This window comes from Anabrus simplex, chromosome 1 (genome assembly GCF_040414725.1).
Source record: "Anabrus simplex isolate iqAnaSimp1 chromosome 1, ASM4041472v1, whole genome shotgun sequence".
Taxonomy (NCBI): domain Eukaryota; kingdom Metazoa; phylum Arthropoda; class Insecta; order Orthoptera; family Tettigoniidae; genus Anabrus; species Anabrus simplex.
This window is the reverse complement of record NC_090265.1, coordinates 526,601,774-526,618,464: the sequence shown is the minus strand read 5'-3', so window position 1 is coordinate 526,618,464 and position 16,691 is coordinate 526,601,774. Positions and strand designations below refer to the sequence as shown.

Genomic DNA, 16,691 nt, shown 5'->3' with positions numbered 1-16,691 from the left:
TTAAAATTTTTTTAAACTAGGCAGAGATAATTTTAGTCAGCGTGGTGATTAGTGGGTGTAAGAATTAATACTTTAAAAACTAACTCTCCGAGACTCGCAAATTAACCGCAAAGCGAATTATCTGCACATGAATTATCGGGAGAGCACTGTATTTGAATTTCGTAGACAGTAGTAGATCTTCATACTTTTCAGGAGAAACTTTGGATGAGGCCAGATGCTGTGGGATCAGTTCAAAATCTTCTTACCTCTTAATGATGTTAGTAGCTAGATGTATATTTAGGTGCAGCAGAGCATAGGATTCCAGGAGTGTGCTTTTTCTGCCATATGATTGAATTTATTTGTTGGAATGAACTACAGTTTTCTCTGAATAGCATACTAATTCATCATTAAGAAGCAACAACGTTGGACATAGATTATTATGGGATACTCAAGTTGTCAAATAAATAATTAATTTAGGTGATGAATTATGATATTGATGGAATATGGGAGGACAAGATCTTGGATAAATGAGTGAACTAATTAAATGTTTATCATTTCGTTATTGGCAGACCGTAAAAGAATAATATAATAATTTAAATTTTCTTGATAAACAAGCAGTTAGCAAATTTTGTATTGAATTTATAAACTATAAACTGAGTTTTAGTTTCAAGTGCCAACACACTACAGTATTAAGTTTATAATGATCAAAACCAACAAAGCATATAATGGTAATTTAATTTTCTTATTTTCCGATCATGTTGTCATGTCAAACATTATTACTGTTATCTTCTTTTATGAATATTTAATTAAATTGGGATATCCTTCCAAAGAAACTAAAATTCTCCATATTCTCATTTTGTTTCCTAAATTAAGAATTAGCATCGCTTTACAAAGTTAAGTGGAATGGATTCTCGTTATATTAATAAGAGCCTGAGGTTGAATAAAAATGGACTGTAACCAGGGCTCGTCAAATGTCCATGCCTGTGAGTAGAATCTCATGAAACTCTGTTGACACCAGCCGAGGTTTATCTACATTATTTCGAACCCTTAGTCAAACCACCCACGAATGGTTACAGTATGTCTACTCCTTAGTCCTGTTTTCCTCATATGGGCTAGAGGATGAGATGAGACAAGATTATACGACACCTTGAGCGAGTTGGCCGTGCAGCTGTGAGCTTGCATCCGGGAGATAGTGGGTTCGAATCCCACTGTTGACAGGCCTGAATATGGTTTTCCGTGGTTTCCCATTTTCACACCAGGCAAATGCTGAGACTGTACCTTAATTAAGGCCATGGCCGCTTCCTTCCCAGTCCTAGCCCTCTCCTACCCCATCATCGCCATAAGACCTATCTGAGTCGGTGCGACGTAAAGCAAATAGCAAAAAAATAAATTTAAGAAAATAAAGATGAAGTGAATGATGGTGAATGAAACTGGGTATGGAAGTGGAAGGAATTGGCTGTGGCCTATGAATAGGAACTGTCCTGGCATTTGCCTGGAAGGGAAAATAGGAAAATGGAGAAAACCATTCTCAGGACAGCCAACTCTCCCACCGAACGCAGAGCTTGACTCCAAAGCCATACAGTGTTAACACATGCAGCCACTCTGCTGAGTTGTGTTCTGTATATCTACAGTTATTGTGAATATGTTGTTTATATTTTCCAATAAATGTTCGTGTGATCAAGTGATTTAAATGTGTGTGAAATGAAGTGAAAATAAGCCTACAGTGCAGCTTTAAGAGCACGTTCGACAACTCATTTGTTTCTTACTACTCAGCTCCAATACTATATAGGCAAGTTAGAAACATCCATATCTTCCAATAAAAAGTTATACAAATCGGGGTACCATTCGTATAAAAACTGAACCCACTAGTTTGACACTTACTATGCACAGTAATTATTGATATCAACGAAGGAACGAGTTAGTCCGAACAAATGCCGGGTATTACCAAAGCATGGTCACATTTAAGATGGTGGCCAAAGTTGTTTCTTTGCACATACACGAATGTAACCTCAGTAATTCTTGGTCAAAGAGTGTGACTAGAGAATCCAATGGAGAAACATAAGGCTTCACTAACAGTTCAACATTTCACATTTATTTTAGAAAGAAAGCGTTCTTACCTTGATGGGCCCCAGTGCAAAATGTTTTCACATTTGTTTCCTCATGTTTTTCACACCTTTTAACACTCTCCACTCATTTTTAGAAATGGTATATACAGCTTTCACTGTGCATACGCAATGTAAAATACATGCATGTCAAAAAAAAAATCATTTACATCAGAGAACTAATCCAGCTTTAAACACAAAATTTCAGAAAAAGTCAATATATTATGATGAAATTATAAACTGTGACAACAAACATAATTTTATTTGCCTATATTATGTAACAAGCCTGTTGCACATCTCCTTCCAGCACCTCATACCCCTTGTTTTCCTTCCCCCTCCCCTCCAGCTCTCTCTTCCTCAGATTACGCTACTAGTACTCCCGTAGAAAGTGAACAACTTAGTGTCAGCTCAGCCAGCAAGCGGTGAGTAACAGAACACAGCTAATGGAGAGAGAGAAAATAATTTTCACATTTCACCTTTGCCTCTTTCTCCTTCTTTCTTTATCATTCTTAATACTTATTCTCCATTTCTTTTATAGATATTTTCACACCTTTATAAGATCATGGTGCTGTCACTGATAATTTCAAAATTAAACATTTTTCCATCTTTTTGAAAAAGCTAACAAGCTGATGTCCACAATATAGAAATTTACAGGCTGGTTTTTAGCAAGAGATTTGACAACAATTATTAAGTTAAAAATATGTAACTCAAAACAGGATGAACTTTTTACTATATTTCTACAAGATTTTGCACACTTTCGAATGTGCTAAGGACTATAAAAGCAATTTTATTTTTCAGCTCATTTTGGCTAAATAGTTAGCGTGCTGGCCTTTGATCACAGGGGTCCCAGGTTCAATTCCTGGCAGGGTTGGGAATTTTAACCATCACTGGTTAATATTGCTGGCACGGGGGCTGGGTGTATAAGCCGTCTTCATCATGATGCGCAGGTCACCTACGGGCGTCAAATCAACAGACCTGCATCTCGCGAGCTGAACATGTCCTCGGACACTCCCGGCACTAAAAGCCATACACCATTTCATTTTATTCTCATGATGTTTCTTAAAAGATAACATTTTGAACCTTTTATTACTTAAGAATGTAAGATTTATGATGTAACATTCTGACTGTTTAGATAATATGTACATTTCATCCCTTTATTTTATACAGTCATCCACCATTACAAGTGTTCTCACTTTACGCGTTTTCGCTATAACACGGTTTAAAAAAAGACTATATAAAAAAAAATTTAAAATATAAAAGGTTGCAGATTCCCAATCACCATGTGGGCGATTTTAAAACCGAGCGTGCGGCGCTGGTAGTCGGCATGTAGTTAGTCTCAAAGACAGCAGCGAGTAGCTGTATCGTGATGTCTCAGTGGGACTGGCAGCATGTGGTCAGTATTAGGGAGAGCATTGAGTTAGCAAGCTGTGTCTTATTGTTTCTGAAAACGTTATGGAGAAAAGAAAAGGTGATCAAAATGCTTTCAAAAGCAAAAGGCAAAGAAAATCAATAACACTTCAAGAAAAGTTGGAATTTACAAAGTGAAAGGAATGCAATGAACACACTGTAGACATTGTACGAGCTCCAGGAATCTCAGAATCAACACTGAGAACCATAAGAAGTCAAGCAGAAAATTTAAAGAAAACTGCAAAAGTGCGACAAGACTGACGTCATCCAATATAACACATATACGGGTACCAATTATGGAGAGAATGGAACTAATGTTGGCGCAATGGATTGAACATCAAACTAAACTTTCTATCCTGATATCCACCATGGTTATTCAGACTTTAAAAAAAGCTCTGATTAAAGAACTGAAAGCATCCTATTAAACAGCTTATAAGACAAATGGCTGACTTAATAAATCACACTCATAATGCAAACAAAATTATTCAAGGAAATGACCTTAACGAAGACAGAAGTGCTAAGGTTGCCAGAGAGATTCAGAATTCTGCAGCTTGCTACAAAGAACTCTACAAGGAGAAGAAGAATGCTAGCCGCCAGCTGAATCTCAGACCACTTCATCCAAAAAAAAAAAAAAAAAAAAGGCAACACTCCTTAATTTGCTGTCCCAGGGCCTTCCAGAGAGCCAGAGATGGATAATTGAGACTCACCAGACCCAGTCATTTCATCATCAGACTGAAGACTCTCAAAGTTATGTAAGTACAAAGAGTTTCACACTGTACTAATGGCATGAATAAAACAACTTGCACTTGTTTAAGACTCATAGGCTTTTTATTCTTTCAGCAAAATAGTCCCCATCTCCTATCTAAGCCATATTATAATACATTCACTTTACACATTTTTGTATTACGCAATGATTACTTGGAACGAATTCCTCACATAAAGTGAGGGACACCTGTACAAAGTAGCTGAATATGGCCCAAAGAGACCGAAACATGTCCTAATTATGTAACGATTTTGCAATTTAATTTTTTAAATGTAATTGTAATCACTAGATGGACAAATATATTACCATTTTTTATTCCATTGAAAAAAGTGTTAATTGGTTCTATATCCCTGTCAGGTAATCTTTAATTGGATACTCGATAGTACATTTTCTCTTTCCTTGTCCCCTGCAAAAGTGTTGTAATGGACTTCAAAGGATGTTTGAATTTAAGTCTATGGTGTTATACATAAAGAATTCATTACAATAGTCTTTCCTTGTTATGAAAGCCTAGACAATCAATTCATACAGCATTTTTCAAGATACACAAAGCTACCAGAAGAGTCAACACACAATGAGCAAAATAAGATGCATGATTAAATAATGTCTATGATAACATACTAATCTTTTCAAACTGTTATAAAATAATACTAAGAAGTTCAAGACAAATCTTTATTACCGTATCATGTTTGATCCTGAGGAATGTAGCTACATCCTGATAGTTGGGTAATGTAGCACTGAGCCCCACTAGCCTCACATCTTCTTGTGTGGTCTCAATATTGCGGATAGTACGAGCTACCAGAGCCTCCAGAACCGGGCCACGCTCATCATGAAGCAAGTGAATTTCATCCTGTACACACAACAATTTACATGCATAAGATGATACAAGATTAAGAAGAAATCTCTCTATATCTTAAAGATGGACATCTATTTATTTTAATGTTTGTAAGACAAAGCGTATTCAAACTACTATGTCTGTAGATAAGTAAAAATGAACAAACAATTATTCATATCCTTAACACTCTTAAAACATGTGTCTCAGAGGGCCCACTATTTAATTGTTCATTTTAAGCAAGGTGTGATATACTATCCCATTCACTCCCTACAATGCACCAAATTTTGTCCCTGTTACAGTACAGCCATACACAGTAGCAGAGAATATCCTATGACGAAAGAGAGCAGATACCTTTGATACGGTATGTAAAAATCTAATGAGATGAGTAGATTAGATCATAAGTAAAGAGATACCAAACATATGAACTTTCATTTTAAAGGATTAAACTAACATACTGCAAATAAAAGATTATTGATGTTTTCTTCATTTACGAGAATTTTGATGAATATGCTTGATGACACTCGGAAAGATTAGGGGACTCGAGTGCCACAACATTGAAAGAAATTTGTTACTTGTGATGATATTCTAACCTCAGCACCACAGATGGATGTTGGAGATCTTTGTGACGATGCTAAAAGACAAAGTACTGAAGAGGAAGAAGACGATCCAGCAGAACCAACTTTTGGGACAGCAGTAGAGGGACTAGATACTGTCTGCTGATACTTCTCCTCCTCCACTGTTGATGACCAGTCTCAACCAAATTGAGAGAAAACATCTTTCCATGAGACATCTGGGCAAGAGGAAGCTATTTCAGAAAGTGAAGGTTAATATGCTTATTCTCACGGTTCTCATGGTCTATTTTTCACAAATCTCTTTAAAATCATGTTAGGCCTCTGTTCCTTCAAGTTAAGATTGCAAGTTAGTAATACCTATTTCTCTTTTTCTTTCTGCAGGTTGTGCTCCCAGTGGTACAATAACACTTTGAAGACGATGTCACCCCATGTGGGGTGACGGACCCTTATACAAAATATAGTATGTCACCCCTCATGGGGTGACACGGCAGTGTGTCCAGGCCTTTCAACTTTAGGCTGTCGCACGAAACTAGCGCTACCATTCGCTGTTGTATTGCATTGCTTGTTCACGTAAGGTGTTCATAGAGTGCAGCGCAGTGCCCATTCCTTTCTCAGCAAGCTGGGCAGTGCGCAACAAACAGTGGAATTTCTCTGACATTTGTCACCCCATATGGGGTGACATACGCAAGCATCAGAATTCAATTATTAATGGCAAGGAAAATGATGTGGATTGGAGTCTATTATTGCTTTATTCTTACATACTGGTTGAGATTTAGCACTCAGATGAAATTGTAAACCGGGGCTACGTGTGAATAAAAAAAATGTTTCTGCAAACCTGGGAATATTCCCCAGTAATTGTCACTGGCTGATGATTTGGTTGAATCATTGCCCGATGCAGCACCAGAATCTTTGCTAGTGTCTTCACTACACAAACTACTGTTGAATTCTGACTCGGAAAAGGTGGCATCACATTGCAAATCCTAAATGTCAACATCTCTTGATTCAACACTCGAACCCTTTTCAGGTTGTTCTTCTATCTCTCTATCGGTAATCATGGCTTACTCAACACAGAAACACATAACATGAATTAATTTCTTGTCATAAAACTGTAAATTACAAGGAACTCGTTGAAAGGCGCGTAAATCAACAGCTCACAGTACAGAGCACAGTGTTCCACAACAACAAAGGTAAAAAGGCCACAGGGGTGACATGCGCTTTCTCTGTTGCATAGTCAACCTAATAACCATATGTCACCCCAATGGGGGGACACAAAAATAGTAATTTTGAACATAAAATATGTCTCTGATTATCATCTACGAATGAAATTACGAACATCCGTAGCCCACAACAACCTGAAAAATGTATACGGCATTTCAGCAGTTTACCGCGGAAAAAGCAAATGTACACGTCGACGCTAACGTGATAAGGAATTTGTTACATCTGCTGTTTTGTGACTATTTTCTGTTATTCTTGTGTTAATTTGACTTTTAGTATTTTTAACATGTTCAATTATTATTACTTTACATTACATTAGTTAAAGACATAAATGTATTATTTCTTGTGATATATAGCATATTTTCTTTGAACCCCATTTTAAGGGAAACCCCCTTATAAGGAACAAATATCAAATCCCCGAGATTTGTTAAAAAGGGGTTCTACTGTACTCTAACAGATTTTACAGAAAATCAATAGTGTAAGAGAATATATCAAATAACTCGTTTGATCTCCCAATAAACCTCCAGTCTATTCCGTATTTTTAAATCATATGTATATCAAAATTTGCTCCTGGATGAGTATACTCTAAATATGAAGTTTGGTCAAGATTTATCCAGCTGTTTCACCATGATGGTGGAACAGACAAGACAGACAGACAAACAGACATAAAAGCCAAAAACCATTGATACGGTCTTGAGTTAACCTAAAATGGGTAAATATCTGAAAAATTGGAAAAATTCAACAAAATTACAGATAACGTACCCCTTAAGACTTTATTTATATAGATAACTGGATTTTATCTTCGGATAACTTTGCACCTAATACTTGGTAACTGTTACTAAAATACGTACAACGGGAAGACATTTAGCATTCCTCATTCATTATCATCATTTGAGAATGTTATTTTATGCAGATACTGTAGGCCAATATGCTGTCAAATAATGAGCTATGAATCTAATGTATACTTGTCCTTCAAAAACTGAGCCTTGAAGTTTTCTAAGATGTTCTTGCCTACAAAGAAATGTTAGGCTGCAGTCTAATTAAGTTTTCTTCCAAATCAGAAGCACTTACACGAAAAATGGAGAATGTGGTTGAAACATCTCCCATGTTGATGTTTAAAATAATGCTAATTTAAGTCTCCTTGGTTTGAATGTAAATCTCGTTTCAAGTTTGTACCACAGTTTATGGACTTCTGCAGGAAAACTTTATGATCACTCTCTAATCGGTCTTCAGTTTGTACCGGTATGCGTCAAATCTGTTTTACATAATTGAGATTTACAATAGACAACATACACAGAGCTTACTAAATCTGTGATACATTTCTTCTTATCTTGCACACACAGGCTGTCAAATCTGACATAAAAGGCAACTTCTGCTGTCTTCAGTAAGATCTGGGAGAGATTTTGAAAACTATCCAGACCTCTAAAATTAAAAGATTTTTGCCATTTTCCCGAAATGAAGTTACAATCTATTGAACAAGTCAAGTCAATTTATATCAACTGTTTAAGCACTTCTGATTAAAAGAAGTTGTACATAAAATGACTGCTCTCTTATGAAGTGGTTCTAAATGGTCAGGTTGACATGCAATAAAAAAATTATAAATTTAACTTAATTTCACAAAAATAATTTTACTAAAATGACTACAAAATGATTACTGAAATTAAATTTTAATACGTACAATGATAACAAGACGAACAAGCTGAGTGAAAGTCTTCTCCCCTCCTTTACGAGTGATGATGTCCCACTTCTCAGGAGTACAAACAATAACCTGAGTGGCCTGGATCTGCTCCCTTGTCAGCTGATGGTCACCAGTCAACTCGGATACAGTCAGGTTATAGGAACTCAGTCTCTGCAGAAGAAATACAACACAGTTTAATTTGTAGTTGGTGATGTAAGGATAAAAAAAATTGCTGCATTTGTCTATTATTATTACTTGTAATTACTTTTGCTATTGTTTTTATGCTGCACTGATTCAGACAGGTCTTATGGCAATTATACCATAGGACATGGCTGGCACTGGGAAGGAAATGACCCGAGCTTTAATTAAGGTACAGCCCCAGGATCTGCTTGGTGTGAAAATAGAAAACCACTGGGAACCATGTTCAAATCTGCCAACAGTGGGGTTCAAACCTACCATCTCCCGAATGCACTCTCACAGCTGCGTTACCTGAACCATGCAGGCAACTCGTAATTAATGTCCCCCCAGTAGTAATTCAAACATATTCTCTGACAGTATATGCATTTCAAGATCTTATTTTATGGTAAAAATATTAAAACTCATTATTACATATTCTATTGGGTTTATTTGATCTTAATAATTGGGGCATGCAAAAACGTTCTTACAAAATATAATATATATATATATATATATTGCAAGTATTTCTGTCATTTCATTCACCAACACATTATAGTTATAATTACGGCTAGGATAGTTGGTAACAATTTTTGTCTATTTGATAGAAGCATATGCATATTGCGATGTGTGTATTGAACAATGTTTCCCCAGCCTGAAAAAGTGAAGTTTATAGTGCAAGTTTTTTAATATCATGGACTTTTTCATCATTCATAATATTGACAGGGTATTGTTACAAGCATACATTTTCCAAGTGTCACAGGAAAATGTTTCAAAAATATAATTAATTACCTTTCTTAAAATATTAACAAAAATAAATTACAAACAAAGATCATTCCAAGCCGTTTCTTAAAAATTTCTTTGGTTGGAGCCAGAGAATCCCCAACAGGGAGTGACCACACCAGTAATGCCAGAAGAGCGCGCTTCTGCAGTACAGATGAGCTATGATTGTGAATGCGAGTGATTGGGCGTTACTTTTGGATCCCCATTCTTGTTATAGTTTAATGCCAGCATTGTTCGCTTGTAGAAAAATCTTGCCAGTGAAATTATTAATATCTACTCAATTCAATATATATGTACAGTACATGAAAATAAAGGTGTGGTTACTACACGTGGGCTCTTGTAATTTTGAGTTGTGTGTGAAAGATGTATAAGTGCAATTACTCGTTTTCAAATGAAAATGAAATTTCAAAGGCTTATCTGCTAACAGGGGAATCTATTCCGATCATACTTCACCCCCATACTAACATATGGCCTAGAAACCTGCACAACAATTCAACAAGTGGATAGCAAACTACAAGCCGCAGAAATGAAGTTCCTACGTACTATAGTACAGAAGACAAAAAGGGACAGGGTAAGGAATGAAAGAATAAGGGAGGAAGCTGGTGTGTACCCATCCCTGAATGAAAAAGTGACAAGGGCCCGTTTGAAATGGTTTGGCCATGTCAAATGATTGGACGATGGAAGGACAGCAAAACAATGGCTACACACAGTCGTGGCCGGAAAACGACCGGTAGGAAGACCTAGGAAGAGATGGCTGGACCAAGTGAAAGAGGACATAGGAACAAGAGGAGTCAGCTGGGATGTCGTCTTGAGAGAAGAGTGGTACATGGACAGACAGAAGTGGAGAGTGCTCGTAAACCACACCCGGGCAACTGGAGTGGAAAACTGATGATGATGATTTTCTAACAGGGGAAGAAATAGCTGCAACAAATCACGTGGCTTCTACTCATCTTGTGAGTATACAGATCAGTTTTTATAATAAGTTACCATGGACGGTATGTCAACACTTTAGTTCGTAACTAGGCCTATTTCATTTTGGCAACTTACCTTACTGAAATTTCCAACCATTTCCTGTACAAGTGACCGCATGGGAGCAACGTAAATAATTTTGAATTCATCTGTGTTAATAGTACCATCTGAGTTTATGTGCTTTCCCACTTCTCGCATGATACATAGCAGTGCCACATTAGTTTTACCAGCTCCCTGTAAAAGAGATTAAGTCATATTTCAAAATTAAATTAAGTAACCTGCATATTCATAACAGACTGGGAAAAAAGACTAAAAATCTGACGTAAAAACAACCTGTAAACAGTTAAAGCTCCTTTGTGACTTACAGTGGGAGCACATAGGAGGAGGTTTTCATCAGAATCCAGGGCAGTCTTGTAAAGGCGGCTCTGAATGCGATTTAAAGATTTCAAGTCTTCGAATGCTGGTTGGACATACTTAGGAAGCTTGTCAATTGGAATTAATGTTTCATCAGCTGAGAAAGGCTTAGGTTTGAGGGCAGGTACATGAACCTCTTCATAACCTGTAAGAAAAAGGGAAAATTTCAGAAATAGCCTTTAGTAATACTTTAGAAAGTAAGAGAGTAAAGAGAAGAATCATAAATCTTAGAACACATTTTTATTATACAAAGCAGTAAATCCTCATTAAAATGTTTCTGGAGGGGAGAAGGAAAGAGAATGTGTTAAAATGAGAAAACATACTATTTAATACATGGAAAAAAAAAAAAAAGCAACTATCCAACAGGGATATGAAAAATCTGATATAATCGACTGAACCTAGAAAAACCACTATGTGATAATTAGAGCCCAGATTTTTATATAATATCAAAATGTGAAGTATGTAAATAAAAATGTAGTAAATATCAGTGAAATATGTAACGGAATATGTAATATTCTTAAAATACGTAGCAGTATTAATCCATTAATTAACAAAAATGTTTGTGTATTCCTTTCAGTATGACTTGCTGTTAAGATACGAGACGATAAATTTTTACAACAAAGTTACTGTTGTTGCTTTAGATAATTTACATAGTCTACTGTTCTCTAATTTTGACGGTAAGTATTGTGGGGTTTGGGTTTGCTCTGCTATCAATTGTAACAGTAGTGCTAATGCTTGGCTAGCAATTGTAACAGTCTCAGCACCATTAGTCACATACAGTAGTAGGGGTGATGAAAGTAGTACCAGAAATAAACAATAGTAGAGGGTAATTGACTTCCAATAGGTCAAATTAATACGAAGTGTTCCATAGCTATTAAGAAACTTATTACCATACTCATGATATAAAAATCCTATTATCTCAATTCACAGTAAAGTAAACGAAGTGAGAGAGTATGAGGTTTGATTTCAGGAGTATAACTTCAAATCACCCAAGTGGAAAGCAAAGCTAGTCAAAGCAGGAAGAGCAGACTGCTGGGCAGGTAGAGGTCCAAGGTGGATGGTACACAAAATGTTAGGAAGAATAGTCAGGATCCTACCGAAGTATACCAATTACGTTTCCCCTGATAATGAAATAAAATGGAAGCGACCATAATATTTATTCAACAGGAGTCCAAACAAGGATAAAAAAAAGGGCAGAAAATAGCCTCAGAGATTTAACAATAACTCAGGTGAATATAAATTTTGTTTGATAAGAACATTAACTTGCTAGGCCTATAAAATAAGAAATAAATAAAAGGCCTATGAAAGGCAATATAAATACAGAATTATTAACAAGAAACTTCAATATCAACAAACACAAGGATAGCTCCAAGCAGATGAGAATATGAATCAACCTCCTCACTGAACATCCAATACAATACTTTCCCATCAAGAAAGACTTCCCAACCACTTACAAGCTCATTTAATACATCAAAAATCAATAGTTATAGAGAACTTCAGATTACTTACTCAGACTTAACAACCGAGTAACCATCTCAGATTTTATAGAATTTTACACTATGGTCAGACGCACCATACTCTCATCATCTTGTACCACAATTTTAACTTGTTACATTTTAACATTTGTCATTATAAGTGTTTTACATTGTTTTTTGATTACATGTGATTTGCTCAATTAATTCACTGGCTGATGATACGTAATGAGCGTCAAAACTAGTAGCAATCTCGTATAAACAACATGTGATCTAACTCACATCAATAAATTGTCATTGTAGTGAAAAGGTGGATCCTTAACATTTTCAATTTACTGTAATCCCAGTTCAATACGGAACATAATGAAGTTTCTAACTTTTAATAAGCAGGGCATAACGATGTAAAAAAAAATATATATATATTTATTTTGCATTTTATGGCCTACATTGGACCACTCTAGTCAATTATACAACGGATTTCTTGATATCCTATCAGCCCAATATTTTTTCATTCTGAGAGATATTGCCTTCCTTATTATTATAATCATCATCATCATCACCATCATCATTTGCTTGAAGTCTATTCCATCTGTCATCAGTCTTAAAATATAAGATATACTGCTTCAATATTTTAATATAAAATTTTAAGAAATAATTTGAATCTCGCGTACAGGTTTGAGGCTTAAAAATTCAATTATTTCCTATGAAACTATATTCATAACATTCACACAGTTTACATTTAGATGAAAATTAAGACTAAAAAATCCTGTATTTCACCAACCTTTCCTCTGTTTCCTGAAGGAGCCATCAGGCAGCTGACATCGTTTGTTGGCCATGAAATGAGAACCCTGGGCAAAAACAAGATCCTCCAAGTCGACTAGTTGCCTCACTCCAGGGACCTGACCACCACCACCATCTGCACCATCATCAACCTGCTCCTTTCGCCTTGATGCTCTGGCAATAGCTCCATCCTCCCCTCCACCATCATCCTCACCCTTCCCTGTGTCAAGCTGTCGGAGAATGCGAGCCAATGAAGGATTCTCGTTCATCTTATCACGAATCTTTTGCCTGTCAGACTCACTTTGTGATGATGCCAATAGAGTACAGTAAAGGACTGAAAAGGAAGAAAATAATTAAGAATACCTATTGAAAATAACAGACATTGTACCACAAAATATGAACTCACTTCTTAAGCAGGTGCTAAGCACCAGAGCAAACTTTTGACATTGTTGGACAAATATCTCAGGAACCATAAAGCTGATTTGCAAGAATTTTTTCCACATAGCATTTATAGAGCAATTGGTAGCTTTGTTTGTATATCTTGATCATTACTTTCTTTGATAATACAGTATTTTCCCTGTAGAGTTGTAAAAATTATTTACGGTGCATCTCAGAAACCACCCTATAGCACTGATCCCAATTTTTTCTTGCTATATCCTCAGTGTAGAGCAATTGATCCAACAGAATGATTTGTTTATCAATACCAACATTTTTAGAACACCTTTCGATTGAGTTTTTTTTACAAAAAAATATAGTGAAAATGGTTCATCCTACTACTACTACAACTACCACAACAACAACAATAATAATAATTATTATATAATAATAATAATAATAATAATAATACTAGACAGCAGACCTAAAGTGTCGGACAAATGGTTCAGGGAGGTAAGAAAGGATCTCAGACAGGTGGGACTAAATTCGGAAGACATCTCAAACCGAACAAAGTTTAGGTCAGTGATCGACAGATTTCAGGGATTCCATGACGAACCAAAACTTACTGTAACCGTGGGTGGACGGACGAAAGAAGACAGGCTGCCAGAGAGAGGATGCTGAAGTTCTGGGCTGTGAGGAAGGCTTCCAGAAACATGTAATTGTTATCTAACGTGGTCTCTAATGGCCGTAAACGAATATATATATATAATAATAATTATTATTACCGTATGGCCTTTGGAGAGGCCAGGGGCAGGTCTTTTGAGTTAACGTCTTACAGACGACCTGCGTGTCTATGAGGATTGTGCCATACCTATGATGAATTTTAATCAAGAAGACGGTACACACACCCGGCCCCCGAGCCATCAGAATTAACCCAGGACCCCCTTGGACCAAAGGCCACCACGGCAATCATTTAGCCTTGGAGCTGGACATCCTACTACTAATTCCTTTTTAGTTCAGACTGACGCACATCTATGAAAGAACTTGTGAAAATTTCATGTTAAAAGAACAGATACTAAGGAAAAAATGCACCTTTTGTACAAAAAAAATGTAAATGTGGGGTAATAAAGGGTTAAATATTTACCTGTTCAATTGGGATATTAAAATGGCATGCTCGCCTTAGAGCATCAACTTCAAAAGCACCCCCAAAAAAGCAAAGTCATCTCCGTACAGGCCATGAAGGCCCTTGGAGGGGTGGAAGGTAAAGGCTTCTAATATCCGCAACCTCGGCACACGATGGGGTAGAGTGGTTAGCTCTACACCCGGCTGCCTTTGCCCCCAGGAATTAACCTGGTACTCATTTTTGGTGTAGGCTGAGTGAACCTCAGGGCCATGAGCACCTCTGGAAGTGGAAATCTCGTTTCTTAAATTTTACGACTTCCTGATGGGGATTCAAACCCACGTCCTTCCGGGCGAACCGAGCACGCCTTTACCGCCTCGGCCTGGCAACCCCTACTTCAAAAGCCCACAATATGAAAACTACCAGAACAGCTGATTTAAACAGAGCAATGTATGATTTTTGAAACTGACAGTAATATTACTGTTTTTTCAGCTACTTCATGAGTGAAACCTTGGATAGTAACCCCCACTTAAATTCCTAACAGAACACTTCTATGCAACATATAGATGATGCAGCATTGCAATGCAGAGATAAATGATACCCAATTGACTGCTCGAAGGATATCATGAAGGTCAAAATAAAATTAGTACAAAATACCTTATTCGAGTCAAACTTTGTATACATCATAACTGATTTAATTACTTATTGCAATCTCCCTTACTTTCAGTAATCATATGAAAAAAAATGTTATCTATACTAATATTATAAAGAGGAAAAATTTGTATGTTTGTTTGTAACAAATAGACTCAAAAACTACTGAACCGATTTTAAAAACTACTTCACCTATAGAAAGCTACATTGCCAGTGAGTAACATGGGCTGTATTTTATTTTCAAAACAATTCGAGGTGGGGGGCACATAAAAATAATAGGCTAATATAGGCAATATATCAAATCTGCCGTATAAGGAAGAGACAAAGCTCAATTTCATCCTCTTGACGCAAAGAAAAAAACTCGGTAAGCCCTATGGGCCTGAAAACCATGTTTTAAGGCCCTAAAACCAACCGTTACAGAGATATTGGCACCACACTACCCCTGCTCTAGGAATCGGATAAAGTAATGAACTGCTGTAACCAATGTCAGCTCCAGGATTCTACAGCAGCTAGATTATGCATGTATGTTTGGGCATAGCTGCCAACCAAAATTGATACACATATGACTTACTATCTAGAAAAAATAAACTGTAGTTTAAGACGCTCATAGCTCTCCTTTGGGCGGGGTGGAAAGGAAGTGTGTAAAAATAATAGCCCCGGAGATCTTCGTAGTACAGCGACCAGCGGTTGCCGACGGGCCTCCGTTTTTATGTACTGGCTTAGGTTTCAGCATTTTGCGGAGTCTGTTACCTATAGTTTAAACTATTTTCTATCAAATCATGGAGTAGTAGGATCACTGTTGTTATTAGTGCCGATATTTTGGTCCACTTTTACGATCATCGTAATCATGACAACAACCTATATAGTATACAAAATTGTCCATGACTTGAAAAAATTTCTCAACATTTATACTCAGATTCATTATATGATGTGTGACATGAGTGACAAGCCCTGAGAATATTAATTCTCGATAATTATAGTCGTTTCTTTTATTCATCACGTATTTCCTTGATCATTTGTAATAGGTAGTTACGAAATGTCAGATCAAACAAATACATTCAATAATATTTATATTTGTGGTACTATCTAGCGGAAGTATACTTACACTAAACCTGCAGTTTTGTGAAGGAAGCAGGTATATCTAGGTGGGAATGAAGGAAAAACATGGTAGCAAAAGATCTTAGAGGTCGACGCTTAGGAACTAATATTTAGAGGCCCCCATGAAGAAAAGAAGAAAAAGATACACTATAATTGCAAACATGACAAATAATTTCTACGTACTTAAGTAAATACACCAGTGATATAAATATCAAATGAAGTCAGTCACACCAATAATATGAGTAACTAAAGCCAGTTTCTGATAACCCGTACGAAGAACGGGTACTTCTGCTAGTTTGCCAAATAT

General features: G+C 36.5%; 1 protein-coding gene across 1 annotated transcript in view; it reads right to left on the bottom strand.

Annotated features, from left to right (window-relative positions):
* Positions 1 to 16,691, bottom strand: part of Brr2 (U5 small nuclear ribonucleoprotein l(3)72Ab) — a 226,235-nt gene that overhangs the window by 144,723 nt on the left and 64,821 nt on the right. Inside the window, exons 7-11 of the mRNA XM_067135469.2 lie at positions 13,142 to 13,474; positions 10,840 to 11,033; positions 10,553 to 10,708; positions 8,549 to 8,719; positions 4,928 to 5,098 (exon numbers count right to left, since the gene is read on the bottom strand). Coding sequence (XP_066991570.1) covers positions 4,928 to 5,098; positions 8,549 to 8,719; positions 10,553 to 10,708; positions 10,840 to 11,033; positions 13,142 to 13,474 — 1,025 coding nt within the window. The remainder of the gene's footprint in view (positions 1 to 4,927; positions 5,099 to 8,548; positions 8,720 to 10,552; positions 10,709 to 10,839; positions 11,034 to 13,141; positions 13,475 to 16,691) is intronic.